This window comes from Bos indicus x Bos taurus, chromosome 8, assembly GCF_003369695.1.
Source record: "Bos indicus x Bos taurus breed Angus x Brahman F1 hybrid chromosome 8, Bos_hybrid_MaternalHap_v2.0, whole genome shotgun sequence".
In the NCBI taxonomy this organism is placed as follows: domain Eukaryota; kingdom Metazoa; phylum Chordata; class Mammalia; order Artiodactyla; family Bovidae; genus Bos; species Bos indicus x Bos taurus.
The window spans coordinates 62,960,708-62,980,739 of record NC_040083.1 but is presented as its reverse complement, the minus strand read 5'-3'; the positions used below and the strand labels follow the sequence as shown (position 1 = coordinate 62,980,739).

General features: G+C 49.5%; 1 protein-coding gene across 1 annotated transcript in view; it reads left to right on the top strand.

Annotated features, from left to right (window-relative positions):
* The window catches only part of CORO2A (coronin 2A), a 67,687-nt gene extending 50,901 nt beyond the window's left edge, over nt 1–16,786 (top strand). The window contains exons 3-12 of the mRNA XM_027549735.1: nt 3,997–4,113; nt 5,056–5,205; nt 7,681–7,860; nt 8,566–8,682; nt 9,383–9,487; nt 10,211–10,307; nt 11,277–11,389; nt 11,709–11,799; nt 12,568–12,842; nt 13,863–16,786. Coding sequence (XP_027405536.1) covers nt 3,997–4,113; nt 5,056–5,205; nt 7,681–7,860; nt 8,566–8,682; nt 9,383–9,487; nt 10,211–10,307; nt 11,277–11,389; nt 11,709–11,799; nt 12,568–12,842; nt 13,863–13,994 — 1,377 coding nt within the window. The 3' untranslated portion in view covers nt 13,995–16,786. The remainder of the gene's footprint in view (nt 1–3,996; nt 4,114–5,055; nt 5,206–7,680; nt 7,861–8,565; nt 8,683–9,382; nt 9,488–10,210; nt 10,308–11,276; nt 11,390–11,708; nt 11,800–12,567; nt 12,843–13,862) is intronic.
* Nucleotides 16,787–20,032: the final 3,246 nt, after the last annotated feature.

The following is a 20,032-nucleotide window of genomic DNA, read 5'->3' as shown; positions in this document are numbered from 1 at the left end:
TAAAAAGCCACACCCATTTAGCTCACCATATAGAGATAACCATGAATAACAGTTTGATGCATTTCCTTCCAGTCTTTTTTTCTCAACTTTAGTGTACATGTGTGGGACTTCCCTGGCTGTCCAATGGTTAGGACTCTGTGCTTCCAATGCAGGGGATGTGGGTTCCATCTCTAGTCAGGGAGGAACTAAGATCCCTCATTCCAAGAGGCACAACCAAAAACTTTTATAAAAAAAAAATATATATATATATATATATATATATATATACATGTATATATACACATACGTAGATGTATGTGTATGTTGGCAACCCACTCCAGTATTCTTGTCTGGAGAATCCCATGGACAGAGTAGCCTGGCAGGCTACAGTACCTAGGGTCACAAAGAATCGGACACGACGGAAGCAACTCAGCACGCATGCATGTGCGTGTACACACACATGTACATATAATAAAAGCTCTTATTTGAGCACTTACTATAGGAGATCACTGTTGGACTTTTCAGCTACAGTACGTCATTTTACCCTCATCACCCTGCAAGGAAGAGATTATTAGTCATCTTTTAGGACAGTAGAGAATGACGTAGTGGCTGGAGCGATGGTCCCATGGAGACCTGAGCTGGGCCTGTGGGTGCAGAGATCTCTTTGCAGGGCCCTCCCTCCAGGTGCTGCCTTGCTGCTCTCCTCCCTGCCCGGGGGCCCGTTTTCTTCATCCAAGAAGAAGGCTAAACCATCTGAAAGAAATTGATCTTTTGCTCACCTCCTCACACAGCACTATCAAATGACACATCCGAAGCTTTTATTTTCCCTCTCTCTCTCTGAATGTCTGTTGTTGTTTAGTCGCTCAGCAATGTCCACTTCTTTGCAGCCCCATGGACTGCAGCATGCCAGGCTCCCCTCTCTTTTACTATTTCCCAGAGTTTGTTCAGATTAATGTCCATTGTGTTGGTGATGCTATCCAACCATCTCATCCTCTGCCACCTTTCTCCTATTGCCTTCAATCTTTCCCAGCCTCAGGATCTTTTCCAATGTATGTGAAAGTACTTTTTTATTTTCTAAACCCTTTGATGGTAAGTTACCTATATCTTTTCCCTTTATCCTTAAATACTACTATGTTTCCTAAAAATAGGAATTTTTTCTTACATACCCACAGTACATTGTCAAATTCACTCAGTTGAGCTTTATAATACTTTTATCTACCATTCAAGTCCCAATTTGTCAAATAATGTGCTTTATAGAGTTCCCTCTCCTGGAAGGGATCCAGTCTAGGGAGAGATGTCTAAGACTCTTTCCCAAGGAATGAGATCAGAATTGGGCAGAGGATTTCTGAAGGGGAGCCTGGGACCATGGCCTGTTTTCAGAGCTAAGATGCATGAACCAGAGGCTCACGTGTCTGTCTCCTAGTTTGCCAGAGTAATAGGATGTCCTATGTCTGTAGTCACGGCAGCTGCCCTCTCTGTAGCCCTAGGAGGCAAAGCCATAGAGCGTCCCTGGTCTTTGCTTCCTCTCCCTTGGGCATGGTCTCAGGACATCCCACAAGAGTGCAGGAGGCTCTGCAGAGTTGGGCAGGTGAGGGAAGAAGAGCCTGTGGGTGTTCCCTGAGTTCACTCTGTCCTTGAAAATACATTTTTAAATGTCCCCGAGACTATTGTGTGAGGTCAAGTACTGCGTCTCATATTCACCCAGCACTTTGCACTGGGCCTGTCCTCCAGGCTCCTTGTAATAATCTGCCAGATGGGTGGGTGTCAGCCAGTTTTCTTCTCCCCTGTCTCCTTCACTTAGATATAAGGGTGGAGCCTTCCGGTGGGCGGGCTCTAACACCTGAGGCTGGGCAGTGGATGTGGGCGGTGTCTGCGTTGGCAGGCAGAGGGCGTTCTGGGCCCTGTACTGCCAGGGCCATGCAGTGTGATGCGTAAAATCAGTGCGTTGGTCCCTGCCAGCTGCCAGCTTCTGTGCTTGAACTGGTGTAGTTTTCTTATGACCCAAGAGTTCTCCGCTGCAGGGCTGTGAAACTTGTGTGTCCTCCCAGCCCCTAGACAGGAATTCTCGGCAGGAAAGAGGGGAAGGGAGGAAATGCCCTTTCTTTTTTCTTTTTTTGATTCATGTATTTTTGGCTGTGCTGGGTCTGTGTTGCCGCGCAGGCTTTTCTGCGGTAGATGGGGGCTACTCTCTAGCTGCGGTACGCAGGCTCCTCATTGTGGTGGCTTCTCTGGTTGTGGGGCACAGGCTCTAAGGGTGCACAGGCTTTAGTAGTTTGAGCTCCCTGGCCCTAGAGCACCAGCTCAGTAGTTGTCGTGCACGGCCTCAGTTGCTCCATGGCATATGGGATCTTCCCGGATCAGGGATTGAACCTGTGTCTCCTGCATTGGCAGGTGGATTCTTACCACTGTGCCCCAGGAAAAACCCACCCTTTCTTTTTAATTGAAGTATAACTCATATGCTTCCTCTGTGGCTCAGCTGGTAAAGAATCCACCTGCAATCTGGGAGACCTGGTTCGATCCCTGGGTTGGAAAGATCCCCTGGAGAAGGGAAAGGGTACCCACTCCAGTATTCTGGACTAGACAATTCCATGGACTGTATAGCCCATGGGGTCGCAAAGAGCTGGACATGACTGAGCGACTTTCACTTTCATAACTCACATACTGTAAAATTCACCATTTAACTGTATAATTCAGTGGGTTTTAGATATTCACATGCTGTGTAACCATCACCACTAATTTGAAAATAACTTCGTCACCCCCAGAAACCCCATACCCATTAGCAGTCACTCCCCATGCCCTAGGCAACCACTAGTCTGCTTTCAGTCTCTATGGATTAACTATTTTGGATTTTTGTTATTGTTGTCACACCTAGAAGCTTCTGGGATCTTAGTTCCCCAACTTGAGACATGCCCAGGCCCCCAGCAGTGAAAACGCAGAGTCCTGACCACTGGACAGCCAGGGAATTACCGCTATCTTGGACTTCTCACATGTATCAGTCAGGGTTCAGAATTCTAGGTACCAGGGAGTGTGCTTCTTTGCTCAAGCAGCAGAACTACATCTGGTAGATCATCTAAGCAGATCGTGCAATATGTGGCTCTTTATGTCTGGTGTCTGTCAGCTAGCATGATGTTTTCAGTGTTCACCCACGTTGTAGCCTGTGCCCGTACTTCCTTCCCTTTTTTGAACGTATTTCATTTTATGAATATACTGGGGCTTCCTGGGTGGCTCAGCGATAAAAGAATCTGCCTGCAATGCAGGAGACGCAGGTTCTTATCCCTGGGTTGGGAAGATCCCCTGGAGGAGGAAATGACAACCCACTCCAGTACTCTTCCCTGGAGAATCCCATGGACAGAGGGGCCTAGTGGGCTATAGTCCACGGGGTCGGAAAGAGTTGGACATGACTTCATTCCCTTTTTTGAAAAATATTTCATTGTATGAATACACTACGGTTTTATATATCCATTTATCCATTTATGGACATTTGGGTTGTTTCCACCTTTGGGCTATTTTGAATAATGCTGCTGTGAACATTGGTGTACCGTTTTTTTTGTAGACGTATGTCTTTATTTCTCTCGGGGCTGTACCTAGGAGTGAATTATGGGGTCATACAGTAACTCTGTTTAGCCTTTTGAGGAGCTGCCAGACTGTTTTCCTCCGTGGCTGCACCATTTCTGCATTCCTGCCAGCAGTATATGAAGAGAAATGTCCTTTTATTAAACACCTACCATGTGCTAGACATTTGCGCTGGACCCTTCCCATCCCTCACCTCCTATGACCCTCACTCGAACTCTCTGAAATATCTGTTACTGCCTCCATTTTCCTGAGGCTCCGAGAGGTGTTGTGACTCCCCCAGGATCACACCGGGATTAGTGGTAAGTCCTGGATTCACTACTAGCTCTGCCCTCTACATCTTCCTGTCCACTCAGTGACTGCTGGCTGCCCTAGTGACTCTCCTCCAGATGCTAAAGTGGAATTAGCCGCATCCTCTCCTCAACCTCCCTGGGTACTGTTTTACAGACAGGAAAGTTGGACCCCCACTACCCAAAGGTCTGCGGGCACAGAGGGAATGTCTTAGATGTCAAATGGAACCCTTTCAATGATTTTGAGATCGCCTCCTGTTCTGAAGATGCCACGGTGAGTGCTCCTTTCCCGAGAGGAGTGGGGCTGGGGTACAGGGAGATAGAATGGCATCTGGATGCATCTCTGACGCTCCTGACTCCTCCATCCTTGACAAGGTGAGGTCACTGTGTGAGGAGGGCATGAATTAGATAGAAGTTCTGGGCTCCGTGGGACTTGGGGTGCCACCCCTCCTCTCTATGGGCCTCAGTCTCCCCATCTATAAAATGGGCCTAATATCTCCCAACCATCCAATGCAGATCAGTGTCATTTCCTGATGGGAATGCACATCTTCTGGGGAAACTATAAAATGCTGTGAAGGGCATTTTTTACTGTGGCTTGAAAATATTATGCCATATAATCTCATAGACAGTGGGGAAGGAAGATCTTACTTAGACGGAAGATTTAAAAGGATAAGACTGGGAGCATTAAATACCTACCTTCTCACCTTTAGTCTTCCTCTTCTGGGCCATCCAAGGGGGCCTCTCTCACAGAAGGGGTTGGGGGTTGTCCCTGCCCTGTCCTGCTCCAGAGACTGCGCTGGCTTCCCAGTACCCTGAGGATATAGCATAAACCCTTCCTCTTGGCATTCAGAGCTCTCCCCTGAGCCTTTGGGACCACTGTACTCTGAGGGATATTCTCTATAGGCTGAGAGGTGGACTTGCTGTGATCTCCAGCCTGGGAATCAGGTCTATGGCCCATCCACTCACCTACCAGTTAGGATAGCACAGGTTCCCAGAAGCCTGGGCTCATCTCCAGCCCCTGCTTGGGCTGGAGGACCTTGGGAAAGCCCCTGTCCCTCTGAGGAGCCCCAGCTGCCTCTCCACTGAATGACAGGTAGATTCAGAGAGACTTGCCCTGGCCCTTCTGTGGGGCAGTGCCAATGTTGTTGCTCAGGGTTGTCGGGGTACGAGGGGACCCCAGCTAATAACTCCCCTTGGGCTATGTCTCTCCTGACAGATTAAAATCTGGGACATCCCCAAGCAGCTGCTGACCAAGAATCTCACAGCCTTCAGGAAGGAGCTGGTGGGCCACGCCCGCAAAGTGGGCCTGGTGGAATGGCACCCCACAGCTGCCAACATCCTCTTCAGCTCCGGCTACGACTACAAGGTGGGTTTGTGTATTTAGTCTCCTGGGGCTCCCCTGACATAGAACCATACTGGGTGGGTTAAGACAACAGAAATGTATTTCCACAGTTCTGAAGGCCAGAAATCCAAAGTCAAGATGTTAGGAGGGCCATGCTTTCTCCAAAGGCTATAGGGAAGAGTCCTTCTGTGCTTCTTCTAGCTTCTAGGGGCTCCAAGCATTCCTTGGTTCATAGCTGCATCACTGCATTCTGCCTCCATCTTCTGTCTTCTTCTCTGTGTATCTATGTGTCTTCTCTTCTTATAAGGACATCGGTCATTGTAGGGCCCACCCAAATCCAGTATAGCCTCCTTGTATTGATACCTCTTTCAATTCAGTTCAGTTCAGTCGCTCAGTCTTGTCCGACTCTTTGCAACCCCATGAATTGCAGCATGCCAGGCCTCCCTGTCCATCACCAACTCCCGGAGTTCACTCAAACTCACGTCCATCGAGTCGGTGGTGTCATCCAGCTATCTCATCCTCTGTCGTCCCCTTCTCCTCCTGCCCCCAATCCCTCCCAGCATCAGAGACTTTTCCAGTGAGTCAACTCTTCGCATCAGGTGGCCAAAATATTGGAGTTTCAGCTTTAGCATCAGTCCTTCCAAAGAACACCAGGACTGATCTTTAGAATGGACTGGTTGGATCTCCTTGCAGTCCAAGGGACTCTCAAGAGTCTTCTCCAACACTGCAGTTCAAAAGCATCAATTCGGCGCTCAGCTTTCTTCACAGTCCAACTCTCACATCCATACATGACTACTGGAAAAACCATAGCCTTGACTAGATGGACCTTTGTTGGCAAAGTAATATCTCTGCTTTTCAATATGCTATCTAGGTTGGTCATAACTTTCTTTCCAAGGAATAAGTGTCTTTTAATTTCATGGCTGCAGTCACCATCTGCAGTGATTTTGGAGCCCCTAAAAATAAAGTCTGATACTGTTTCCACTGTTTCCCCATCTATTTGCCATGAAGTGATGGGATGGGATGTCATGATCTTAGTTTTCTGAATGTTGAGCTTTAAGCCAACTTTTTTCACTCTCCTCTTTCACTTTCATCAAGAGGCTTTTTAGTTCCTCTTCACTTTCTGCCATAAGGGTGGTGTCATCTGCATATCTGAGGTTATTGATATTTCTCCTGGCAATCTTGATTCCAGCTTGTGTTTCTTCCAGTCCAGCATTTCTCATGATGTACTCTGCATATAAGTTAAATAAGCAGGGTGACAATATACAGCCTTGACGTACTCCTTTTCCTATTTGGAACCAGTCTGTTGTTCCATGTCCAGTTCTAACTGTTGCTTCCTGACCTGCATATAGGTTTCTCAAGACCTCATTAAATCTGTGAAAACCCTATTTCCAAATAAGGTCATATTCTGAGGTTTCAGGTAGACATAAGTTTTGGTGTGGGACAAATCCATTAGTGTGTTCAATCCATTAGTCTTCCTGGAGGGGGTGAGCTGGACCCTGCTCAGAGATGCCTCACCCTCCTTCATTGACTGTCAAGTTAGCAAGCTGTGGGCCCTATGGAATGAGAAAATTCACAGCATAGGAGATCTTGATTCTGTTCCCACTCAGTCTCTGACTTGCAGTGTGACCTGGGAAAGTCCCTATTCTTCTCTGGGCCTCAGTCTGTACACAAATGGGGTTGATGCCATCATAACTTCTAAACTCTTCCTTTCACAACTCTATAAGGCTTTACAGAGGCACCTCAGAAGCCTCTGTGATGGATAAGAGGGTGGGATGGGAGTGGTTGAAAGGTCCTCTACCCCATTCTGATCAGAAGTGCTCTGTTATCTGTTTAGATAGGGTGTGCTGCTGCTTATGGGCTTCCCTTGTGGCTTAGCTGGTAAAGAATCTGCCTGAATGTGAGAAACCTGGGTTGGGAAGATCCCCTGGAAAAGGGAAAGGCTACCCATTCCAGTATTCTGGCCTGGAGAATTCCATGGACTTGTAGTCCATAGGGTGCAAAGAATCAGACATGACTGAGCGCCTTTTACATCACTGCTTATGGTTGTACAGTTTTATCTGTACACAACTCGAGGGGGCTCTGTTCACATCTTGGACTATGGGAATGGGTTGCCCTGGAGCTGTGCACTGCACAGCCTGTGCAGCTAAACACAGCATCCCTTATTAACTGTGCGGTGGAAACTGTTGCTAATGACTGTTTGAAACCCCCTGGATTAGCTGGTTCCCTGGGGTCCTCCCAGCATGGATGTTTCATTGCTCCAAGCAGATGGTGTTTTCTTTTCACTGCTAGACAGCCTGACTGCTGACTTCCCCCTCCTGCCACGTGGCCACTTCAGCGGGCAGATCCATCCTCTCACCCGAGGCCTTTTGGCCAGACTGCCATCTGTGGCTTCCCTCTGGGGATACCATGTTTCACTGCAGCCTGGCTGTCGTGTGACTGTGGGGACTGGGACGGGGCTGGGGGTGGGGCTGGGTTCAGAGCTGGCTCTCTGCTGTGCAGGTGATGGTCTGGAACCTGGATTCAAAGGAGTCTGTAATCATGAGCCCCGTGAAGACAATTAACTGTCACCAAGATGTGATCCTTTCCATGTCCTTCAACACCAACGGCAGCCTGCTGGCCACTGCCTGTAAAGACCGCAAGATTCGGGTTTTAGACCCCCGAGCAGGGACCGTCCTTCAGGTTAGTGCTGGGCTGGGGTCCAGCTTGGGATCGGAGGAGCAATAAGTGGAGTGGGCATGGGGGAAGCATAGGGGCTTCTGAGAACAGAGCAGTAATGCTGTCAGTGTTCTAGCCAAAGTCTTTATGCATGTTATCCCCATCTGTTGGGAGGTGTTGAATATATCATACCCATTTTTCAGATGAGAAGAGTAAGACTTAAGAAAGGCTAAGGGACTTGCCCACACTGAAAGCTGAGACTTGAACCTGGTCTAACTCCAAAGCTGTCAATATGCCTTGGCTTTGTTAAGAGGCATGACATGGAGTCAGGAGACCATAAGGTACCACTGCTATCCACTGTGTGACCTTAGACAAGCGCTTTCTGCTCTCTGAGGCTTTATTTTCTCATCTGCAACAATAGGACATTAGTCCTTCTTCTGGGAAGTTTAAATGAAATAACCCAGGTGACAGTACCCACTTGCATGTAGTGAATGCTCAATAATAATCTTAGCAAAAACATGGAGCTGGGCTGAAGTCTGCCTCTGTCTTAATTTAAAAAAAGAACCCGCAACAAAAATAGTGGGAGAGACTTTATGTGGATGGGAAAGATCCAGGAAGGCTTCCTGGAGGTGGTGCCTCTGGAAGGATTCCCCCAGGCAAAGCTGGGATGAGAAAAGAAGGCATTTTGGGTGGAAGCCAAGGAGTCCCTGACCACACATGTCACTCCAGGAAGCCAACTATAAAGGGCACCGGGCCAACAAAGTGCTGTTTCTGGGAAACCTGAAGAAGCTGCTGTCCACAGGCACATCCCGGTGGAACAACCGGCAGATGGCTCTTTGGGACCAGGTGAGTCACCAGAGCAGCCCTACCAATGCCCCTCGCTGCACCCTCCCCAGCACCCCTTAGCCGAGTGCTGCTTCATCTGTTCATTCATGCATTCGCTCACTGACCAAACTGATTGATGACAACCAGGGAGGTGCCAGCAGCCTGATGGCACTCACCCAGACCTTGTGCATCTTGTCATTCGAGGAGGGGGAGGGGTTAGGACTTAGGAGAAGCCTTGATGTCAGGGAGGGGAGGTGGCTGGGCCTGGGACCAGGACTCGGGGTTGGGTGGGAGAAGCAAAGGGCCTTCTGGATGGGAGGAACAGCTGGAGCAAGGACTTAGGATGAAATAGGGAGGCATGTGAGCAAGAAGAGCTGCCTGTTCAACGTGGGTGGGGGTGAGGAAGGGGGTGAAGACCGGGCCAAGTAGTATTGATTTCAAGGAGCTCTTGTCCAGAGTTGAACAGACTTCTCTATCTCTGAATCTCTTTGCCTCATAGTAGATATAATACAGGAGGACGAAGGCTGGAATGACATCATGCATATGAGAAGTGATTTGTTAAAGGCAAAATGCCAGCAAGGCAAAAGGAGGTGGTCTGTCTCTCACACACACATACACACATACACACACACAGAGCCCTGGGGCAGGAATTCTTATGTTAGCACCACCAAGGTCCTCAATGAGTGACCCACAGGCCTTCCTGGTCTTCCTTCCTTTGCAGGATGACCTCTCTGTGCCTGTCACAGAGGTGGACCTCGATGGCTCCTCAGGTGTGCTATTTCCCTTCTATGATGCGGACACCAACATGCTCTACGTGGTGGGAAAGGTCAGTCTGGCACAGGAGGGAGGCGCTGCCTGGTCCCACTGGCCTGGGGCCCTTGGAGTGCAAGGCAGGGGCAGGGCCAGGCAAGAGTGGCTGGATCCTCTACCCCTGTGGTGAGCCCCCAGCCCTCTCCCACCTTCCTGGCTCCACAGGAACACCTGGGGCCAGGGCTTTGGCCGGACACCCTGAGCTAGTTGACCACCCCCTCACCCCGCAATTCTGGGTCCAGATGAGGAGGGACCAGTTGGTGTTTCTTGGCAGGGGCACCTTCGAATTTGGGCAGAGGGGGTCTTCACCGGGTAGGACTGTCCTGTACTCGGCATCCCTGGCCCCTCACCCCAGTGTCAGGCACAGCAGCCACCCGCCCACCCAGTCATTATGACAATGACAACCCGAAGTGCCCCAGGGGTAAGACCCACTGGATCGTCTCAGGACACTGCACTTTTGACCTTCGTGTGCAGCTCTTGGATGGAGTGGGGTTCAGGTCTGTGCTCCCCAAGCCTCTGCCTTGGAGACACACGGGTGGGCTTTGGGTCATGGTTGGGGGGATTGAGTGTTAAAGTGAGGACCCCCTGCTGCCTTGGTGACCGTTCCCTGGTGTGCCCTGTGTGAGGTGGCTCTGCCGACTCATCACTCATAGTGAGCATCAGGTTTCTGAGGTGTGGCAGTGGGGCCAGGCAGGGGGCTTGCGGGACCCGGCCCTGAATGGTACCCTCTCTCCCGCAGGGAGACAGGAACATCCACTACTATGAGATCAGTGCCAACAAACCTCACCTGAACTACCTGACGGAATACCACTCCTATAATCCACAGAAGGGGATTGGTGAGTGTGGGACACGGAGGCCACGGGGGCCTGGGAGATAGGGATGAGTCAGCTGCAGGACCCACCCTAAAAGCAGCGCAGGTCAACACTCTGAGTCAATGGGAGCTCTACTTGAAGTATGTGGGATGTTCTCTGGGAGCACGCAGGAAGAAGCCAGGGACGGCTTCCTGGAGGAAGCAAGACCTGAGGAGCCAGAAGGGAAGCCGAGCAAGGCATGGGGAGAGTATGAAGGTGTCGTAGCTGAAAGTTGAGCAGTTACAACAGTAGCAAGAAGATGGGGGACACTGACCTAAGAGAGGCCCTAGTTTTTAAGTATGTTTAGGGGTAAGAAGCAAAACAAGACAGGATGCAGCTCTGCGCCCTCTACAAGAAACCCACTTATACATAAAGACACAGCTAGATTAAAAGTAAATGGAGAAAGATAAGAGCGTGCTGACATTAATCAAAGGGAAGCTGGAGTCGCTGTATTAAGGGCATCTAGGGGAATTCCCTGGTGGTCCAGCAGGTCACGCTCCACACTCCCAATGCAGGGGGCCTGGGTTCAATCCCTGGTTGGGCCCCCCATGCCGCAACTAAGTGTCCATATGCTGCAATTGAGACTCAGTGCAACCTAAATTTTTTTTTAAAGTGGCACAACTTAAATAAATACATTTTTTTTTTTTTATAAAGACCGTCTGGGTTGGGAGCTGTGGGGATAGTGATGGAAGGCCTAGAGCAGAGCACACTTCCTGTAAAAGTCTGGCTAAAATCCTTGAAGATGGGAGGCAAAGTCTGATGGTTCCAACCCCATTTCCCCAGCACAGGGCCTGACCCAATGTAGGACGCTTTGTTGAGGGAAGAACAGTGGGAGGAGGGTGGTCTCTGTTCACATCCAGGTGTGCAGCCTGGCTTTGCCACTCACCCTGGGGCCCTGCTGCCCCAGGCCCCAGCTGAGGAATCCCTTGGCCCTCTTCCGTCATCTACCCACAGGTGTTATGCCAAAGAGAGGTCTCGACGTGTCCTCCTGTGAGATCTTCCGTTTCTACAAGTTGATCACAACCAAAAGCCTCATCGAGCCCGTATCCATGATTGTACCCCGACGGGTAAGGGCGGTAGGAGCCATCTCCAAGGGAGGAACCCCTCCTGGAGGAGGAGGAGCCTGGGACCTGGAGCCTGGAGCCCATCCCCCTGGGGATCCACCGGGAGGCTGATGGCCTCCCCTCAAAGGGAAGCCTTTCTCATGGGCAGTGTGCCCTCCCCGCTACTGCTGCTCTTGAGTCACTCCGCGACCTGGGGCACGTGCCTTCGCTCTGGGCCTCAGTTTCCTCCACTCACAGGGGTCGGGGGGAGAGTCTGCACCCCAGGCTCTCTAAGAGGTTCCCCCAACCATCCCCACTCTCACTGTCCTGATTGCTCCTGCAGTCAGAATCTTACCAAGAGGACATCTACCCGCCCACGGCCAGTGCCCAGCCCTCTCTGACAGCCCAGGAGTGGCTCAGTGGGATGAATAAAGGTGAGGAAGGCAGAGAAAAGGCCCAGGTGAATGTGGGGGACACTGGAGTGTCCAGTGGCCCCAAGTGGCTGAGAGGGTCTGGCTGATATTTGTGTCTTCCCATAACCCATAACCCCAGAGGATTGGTGGTTGACAGTTGGTTAAGAGCAACTAGGGGCCTTTCCTGGGGGTCCAGTTGGTGAGACTCTGGCCATTAGGATGCATATATGCGGATCGAGGCAGGAAGGGGCTTGCCCCCAATGGCTCAGGAAACTCTCCCCAATTCAAGGAATTTTGCTCCATGGGAAATGTCTTTATACCCTGGACTATGCAGAGTGACTGGACAGTCCCAGCTGGATCCCCTGCCCATCCTCCCACCACTTCTGCAATTACTCTTTAACCCCAGAGACCCTGTAGGCAGTGGCCCCTTCCCGGGCCCTTCTGCCCCTCTGCCTGCCCTGACCCTCCCTCCTGGGTCTGCCAACACAAGGGCCTGCACAGTGGGAGGCGGGTGTTGGGAGAATTCGTGAACTGGTAGATGGCAGAGTGCAGCACAGGCAGGAGGAGCTCATGGTGTTCTGGGGCAGCCCCTGCAAACCAAGCCTCGCTTTATCACATGAGTGTACATTTGCACTCTGCTCTAGCCTGTGGGCTTGTGCCTGTCTGCATGGGGCCACCCGTGTGGCATGTATCTTTGTGTCTGTGTGCGGCTCCGTGTGTGTCAGCACCCCTCAGGCCCGTCTGTTCAGGGGCTCTCCAGCCTCTCACAGCCCTCTGCTTCCCTCCCAGAGCCCGTCCTGATGTCCCTTAGGCCTGGTGCCGAGCCTCTGAGCCCGCAGCCTCTACCCTCAGAGAGAACCCTCTCCATGCCCACGGCCCCCACCTCGCCTCATCTCTTCAACCAGACAGAAAGCCTGGTTGCAGAGGATGGCCGGAGGCCCTTCTCCCTACTAGAGGAGAAGGCGCCAAGGTGGGCGGCAGAACACAGACAGGAGGAGAAGAAAACCTGGCTCTCAGATGGCTTTGACATCTTCGAATGCCCCCCACCAAAGACAGAGAACGAGGTGCGAACATGGCGGGGCTGGGTCTACCAAGGGAGGGGAGCAGCTGGGGAGGGGAGGGAGAAAGTGAGGGTGAGAAAAATGACCCACGGTGTGGCCTGGCCTGGCCACTTAACTCACCTTGCTGGTTCACTTAACAAGCAGGTCATGAGCACCACCCACATGCCAAGATATGGTGGGTTTACTTACAGATGGTGAGGAACCATCTGTAAAAAGACAAGGGCTTGACTTGGATATTAAAGTCCCTTCCGGTTCTGACTCTCTAGGATTTTCTGTGCTCTTAGACTCAACTTTTATTAAGTGCCCACCATGTGCCGGGTCCCAGTTAGATAGGCACTCGCATCATCTGATTGTGTTTTCTCAACAGCCCCGAGAGTAGGTAGCAGCTAACAGATACAAGGGCTGGTGTCTCATGGAGGGATTCTGAGTCTGGCTCTCCTGAGCACTAATTCTGGGACTCAGGGGCTGAATCCCCCCCAGCCTCAGTTTCCACAGTGGTGACGTGGGAGCATTAATACTACTTCCCGCCCTCATGGGGTGTTGTCAGCATTCAGTGGAATAACAGAGATCCTTAGGGGAAACACCCAACATCTAGTGCCATCCTGTACACTGGCAGCAATTGTAATAATGCTGAGGTTAGTTTTCTGACCCCCAGTTTCCAGGGGAAGAAACTGAAATTCAGAGGGGTAAGTAACCTGTCCAAGGTCACACAGGTTAGTGGTGGTGAAAACTCCAGTCTCTAGAACTTCAGGGTCAAGTACCCTTTTCTCCACCCGTGGGGAAATCTAAGGAAACAAATACCTGAAACGTCAGTTCTTTTTTGAATTTCATTTCCTGGGTGAAGAAAACAAGGTTTTTATAAAAGATCTACTGTGGCTGTGCCCTCAAGTCTCAGCCATGTTCATATCATCACCCCCCTTTCTGAGTGACAAAGGGGCAATGTCAGTGCTTTCTGCTGGGGTCCTGCACCCTTGCATCCCAGGACAGCCCAGTGACCCTCCGCTCTGCTCTGTGCTCTCCCAGCTGCTGCAGATGTTCTATCGGCAACAAGACGAGATCCGAAGGCTCCGGGAGCTGGTGACCCAGCGGGAGGTCCAGGCCAAACAGTTGGAACTGGAGATCAGAAACTTGCGTATGAACTCACCGAGGCTCTGAACAGAGTCCTCTGCCCTCCTCGCCCTCAGGGACACCAGTCGGCTCCATGAGGAGGTCCAGAATCAAACCACAGGTCCTCCGAGAACAGCTACTATTTCTATATTTTTTACCAGAAATGAAACTCTTCGTCGCTGAAAGATTCCAGTGGGACCTGCTGCCGATTTTCCATTTGCCTTCTTAAAACAATGGTGTCTGAATTGACTCTTTTTAGATGATACCTTGCCTTCGGTTTACTTGTTTTGAAGGGTCCACGATAATTTCTCAAGGGGAAAACAATGCTGTACAAAGTTAGAGCTGGAAGGACCTAGGAGGTGAAGCTGCCTCTGGTTTTCAAGCTGTGGTTCATAGCAAGGCAGGGTGGGGAAGATTAAGCCAGGAGGGCTGTTTTGTTTTGTAACATTGGCTTTTATGGAATACATAATTCTCCTACTAAAAATTAGAAGTTTGCGAAGAAGTGGCATGGTCCAGCTTCTTTATTTCATAGGTGGGGAAACTGAGGCCCAGAGACAGGCAAGTAATCAAGATCCCCAGAGAATCCATGGCTGGGCTGGGCTGAGCTCCTGGTCTCCTGGGTCTATCTGCTGTTTGTGAGGCAGCACGTGTGCGGTTCTCAGCCCACAGGGCAGGAATCCATTGGTTCTGGCCTCATCTGTGCCCCTGACTTGCTCTGTGACCTCTCAGAAGTCATTCGCTCTCTGGTCTCACTTTCTCCATCTGAGCAAGGAGGCCCCTGGAATGTGCTGTCCTTTAGAGGATCTGCCACCTGAGATGAAAAAACCTTGGCCTTGACCTGAGGAAAGCTACTTTGCAGGGTGATGATCTGGGTTTGCTGCAGGAACTCAAACAACATAGGGGCAGAGGAAGTTTAATTTCCAGGAAGTAAGTCAAGGTTCCGCCTAATGGTGGAACACAGACAGAAGGCCATCCTCTCTCCCTTCAACCAGAATTAGCCAAATATGTGTAGACACTGTCCCTTAGGCGGGGATGCAGACAGCAGAGTGGTGCCCGTGACCACTGACTGCCACCACCAAAGCCCTGAGGTCATAGAGCCTGCCTCCTCCAGGATGATGTAGGTAGAGTTCAGCCCAAGGTAACAGAAGAGGTCCTCAGGAGGTGGGGAGCCTGCGCCCTGGAAGTGTGGCAGGAGAGCCCCATCGGCACCCACCCAGGAGGGCTTCTGGGGAGGGATGACTGTAGTGGGCAAGGAACTGGAACCAGATGACCCTGACTTCCCTTCCAAACTGGCAGTTTTTCTGTGTCTCTCTATTGTGTATTCTAAGCCCTTTCTCTAAGGTGCTCTCTCTCACAGTGGTCAGTACAACAATGCAGCTAGAGGCAGGGAATGCTGGAAGTTAAATGTGCCCCTCCTTACCAAGGCTGTGCCAGCCATGAGTTTTGCCCAAAGCACAGGGTGATCCTGGAACTAAGATGGGAACTGCAGGAGGCAACACAGGCCTGGTATGTTTCAACCCAGGCTGTACCTTTGAATTCCTTTGGGGAGCCTTCAGGAACTACAGATGTACAGGCCCAACCCCAGACCACTGATGGAGAATCTCCAGAGTAGGGCCTGGCCTGGTATATGTTTTTTAAGTTCCCAGATGATTCTGCAACACAGGACAGAGACCCAGTGGACTGGTGCATCTGTACCTATTTTCAGTGAAGATGAGGATAGTGAGCGCCAGACAGGATCTGGGACTCCAACCCCATCTTCTAAGTCCACGCTGAAAGCTCCTAAAAAGTAAGAAACATCATCCTGGGGGTCTCTGGGACCCCTGACTGCAGCACGATGAAGGCTGTGTGCTCCTGATGGCCCCCTCCCCTTGCCATGGCTGAGTCCCCTCATTTGCCCACACACACACCACATGCCCACGTTCCCTGTCATGTTTACTAAGTTGCTGGGTCCTGCCAAGCTTGCCAAAGGCCGAATCTCAGGCATTGTCGGGGAAGCAGAGCTCCACTGAATGGGGTTATCTCCCCCCACCTCATCTGTGACCAGCACTTCACAGTTTACAAAGCCCTCTCACCCCACTCACTGACCCATCCTACTCTAAACAGGTGAGCTAGGCTCTGCTATCCCCAAGTTCAAAAGGGAATACCTAGCCTCAGAGAATGAAGAATCATCAAGCCCAAGGCACAAGCTGAAAGGCAGGAAGGTGAGGTCCTGTCTGGGGAGCTGCCCACATGCCTCCTCCACACGGAGCCTTCCTGCTCAAGCTCTCCCCACCCCTAAGGGACCCATACCTCGTGCTTAAAAACAATATGAAGGCATCCATGAACAAACTTCTTTTCCTTTTTTTTTACATCTACAATAAATTATTTAAATTATTTCACAGCAAGGGAGAGAGATAGGTAATTTTTATCAGATATTTTTTTAAGCCATTTTTTAAAAATTGTTTTTGTTCTTGGCTGATGAAGTAGGACTTGCCCAGCATTTGCAGGGCCCTCAGGCTCAGGACAAGCAGACTGTGTACTCATCTCCTTACTCCATACCCTAAGAACCCCCGACTATTGACTCAGGAACTTTCTGAGAGTGAAGACAGCACTGGGAGGTGAGCTCTGGGGTGTATCTACAATCATTTGAGATTGTATCATAGAGGGAAGCAGGAAATCAGAAATTGAGCTATGCTTTTAATACAAAACCGTGCCTGAAATCCTTTGATTATTTTAATATTGTTTCTGAAATTCCTTGTACCTTTATAAAAAAAAAAAACTAAAAGTGAAAATAAATAGATGTGGAATTGTGCAATGGAAAGAAGGTAACAAAATAATAAACATCTGCCTATACATTTTAATATATGGAGTTTTCCTTGACTTGTTTCACAAATACAGGTTTCCCTCGCTATCTGAATGTAGAAGGTGCTCATGAAACCTTTCATAAGCCAAAATGGCTAAAAAGTGAAGAAGCAATTATCTTAATGCAAAATAAGTCAAGGCGAAGCACAGATGTTCACAGACACAGTTCAAAGCTGAGACAGCTTAATGTTAAGAATGCTGAGTGTCATTCCCGCAGAAGGAGTTTGCCAGTGCCACACTCACTGCCTGGGATGCTAGGAGGTGCCTGATGCCTCTATAATAACTCCGCAAAACAAATGCTGAATTTCTTTTTTTTGCTTTTTTGCCCCTTTTTTTTTTTAATAAAAGGGAAAATCCGCTTCAGTTTTCTGTTAGTGAAAACAAATACTAATGTAGGTCTTTTGTGAAAGCAAGATGGCATACAGTGAACTTTTGGAGGGAGCCTGGGAGAGGAGTATATTTTGTAGGGACAGATGCAGGAGAGATCTGTTTTGAAAAGCCAGGAAAGCAGTTGGATGGAGAGGTGCAGTGCCTAGGGCGTGTCCTGCAGAGATGACTATGAGCTCTTTGGACAGTTTGAGATTGAGGAGGATGAGATGACATCAGAGGAGTGGCTATGGGTGCAAGGAAATCCAGGGGATGTGGGATCTTGGAAGGTTAGAGAAAAGTGTGTTTCAGGGAGATGTGATGAGTAGCGCCAATTGCCCCCCACAGTCCAGAGGAAAGAGGACCAGTGAGGTTCACCCACTTCTGGCAACATGGAGTGCTTCTCCTTATACTGAATGGGCTCTCCCTGGAATTCTCATCTGCCCTTGTACTTAGCCACTAAGTGCCAGGTTCCAGGCAAAGTGCTGGGAATAATATCAGGTAGGCAAGACAGTCACTGCTTTCTCAGAGTTTAGAATCAGCTAAGCCAACAGCCTCAGAAACTGTTTCATACAGCCAAAATAAATCCTTTCATTCTTTCAAACAACCAACTTTTGCTGAGAGCCATCTGCATGCACAAGGACTTAGAGGTGCAGAAATGAAGAAATGTGATCTTGGCCTTCCAGGAACCAAGTGCAAGGTTATGTAGAGAATCCCTGTGTTAACCATGTTGTGATATTGAGACTGGTAGATGGGGAATTATGGGAGACTACAGGACAGGTGGGACTTCCCTGGTGGCTCAGAGGTACAGAATCCGTCTGCTAATGCAGGAGAAAGTTTGGAAAGTTTAGTCGCTCAGTCGTGTCCGACTCTTTGTGACCCCGTGGATTGTAGACTACCAGGCTCCTCCGTCCACAGAATTTTCCAGGCAAGAGTACTGGAGTGGGTTGCCATTTCCTTCTCCAGAGGATCTTCCCAACCCAGGAATCGAACCCAGGTCTCCCACATTGTAGGCAGACACTTTACCGTCTGAGCCACCAGGGAAGTACATAGGTTCAGTCCCTGGGTCAGGAAGATCCCCCTGGAGGAGGAAGTGGCAATCCACTTCAGTATTCTTGCTTGGGAAATCCCCTGGACAGGGGAGCCTGGTGGACTATAGTCCATGGGAGTTGCAAAGAGTCAGACCCGACTTAGCAACTAAACAACAAACAACAACAACACCACCACCTACTTGTTTGGGCCAGAAACCACCCTGGGAAACAGGCAAGACAGATTTCGTTCCTGGCCTCCAAAGAGTCCTCTGTTGTGGTTGGAAGGAAAGGGAGGGCCAAGGTAGGGGACATTGCAGGCTGCTCTTGGAGGGGAAGCAAGGAAGGCTTCCTGGAGGAAACGATATTCAGGCAGAAACCTGAAGGATAAATAGGAGTAAACAAGGCAAAGGGCATTTGAGGAAAACAGTGTTCCACACAGAGAAAAGTACCTACTCCCTGGTCTGGAAACAAGCAAAGGGTAGCATAGACAGGTCATGGGTATTAAGAGCCAAGGGGGACTTCCCTAGTGGTCCAGAGGGTAAGAATCTGCCTGCTATAGGTTCAATCCTGATTCTGGAAGATTCTCACATGCCATGGGGCAACGAAGCCCATGTGCCACAACTACTGAGCCCGTGTGCCCTAGCGCCCGTGCTCCACCTCAAGAGAAGGCACAGCAAGAGAAGTCTACATGCAGTAATGAGGACCCAGAACAACCAAATAAATAATAAAAAATTTTTAAATGTTAAAGAGGCAAGGACCTTGTAGGCAGGAGCTGAGACTTTTTTCCTGTAGCTTTATTGAGGTGTGATTGACAAAATTGTATATATTTATGTTGCTTGTGATTTCTTGAGGTGTACAAGATAATGACTTAATATATAAATATATTGTGAATTGGTCATCACTATCAAGTTAATTAACACATCCATCACCTCACATTACCATTTTTGTGCATGGTAAGAACAATAAACTGTGGAAAATTCTGAAAGAGATGGGAATACCAGACCACCTGACCTGCCTCTTGAGAAACTTATATGCAGGTCAGGAAGCAACAGTTAGAACTGGACATGGAATAACAGACTGGTTCCAAATAGGAAAAGGAGTACATCGAGGCTGTATATTGTCACCCTGCTTATTTAACTTCTATGCAGAGTACATCATGAGAAATGCTGGGCTGGAAGAAGCACAAGCTGGAATCAAGATTGCTAGGAGAAATATCAATAACCTCAGATATGCAGATGACACCACCCTTATGGCAGAAAGTGAAGAGGAACTAAAAACTTCTTGATGAAAGTGAAAGAGGAGAGTGAAAAAGTTGGCTTAAAGCTCAACATTCAGAAAACTAAGATCATGGCATCTGGTCCCATCACTTCATGGGAAATAGATGGGGAAACAGTGGAAACAGTGTCAGACTTTATTTTGGGGGGCTCCAAAATCACTGTAGATGGTGACTGCAGCCATGAAATTAACAGACGCTTACTCCTTCAAAGGAAAGTTATGACCAACCTAGACAGCATATTCAAAAGCAGAGACATTGCCAACAAAGGTCCATCTAGTCAAGGCTATGGTTTTTCCAGTAGTCGTGTATGGATGTGAGAGTTGGACTGTGAAGAAAGCTGAGCGCCAAAGAATTGATGCTTTTGAACTGTGGTGTTGGAGAAGACTCTTGAGAGTCCCTTGGACTGCAAGGAGATCCAACCAGTCCATCCTACAGGAGATTGGTCCTGGGTGTTCTTTGGAAGGAATGATGCTAAAGCTGAAACTCCAATACTTTGGCACCTCATGAGAAGAGTTGACTCATTGGAAAAGACTCTGATGCTGGGAGGGATTGGGGGCAGGAGGAGAAGGGGA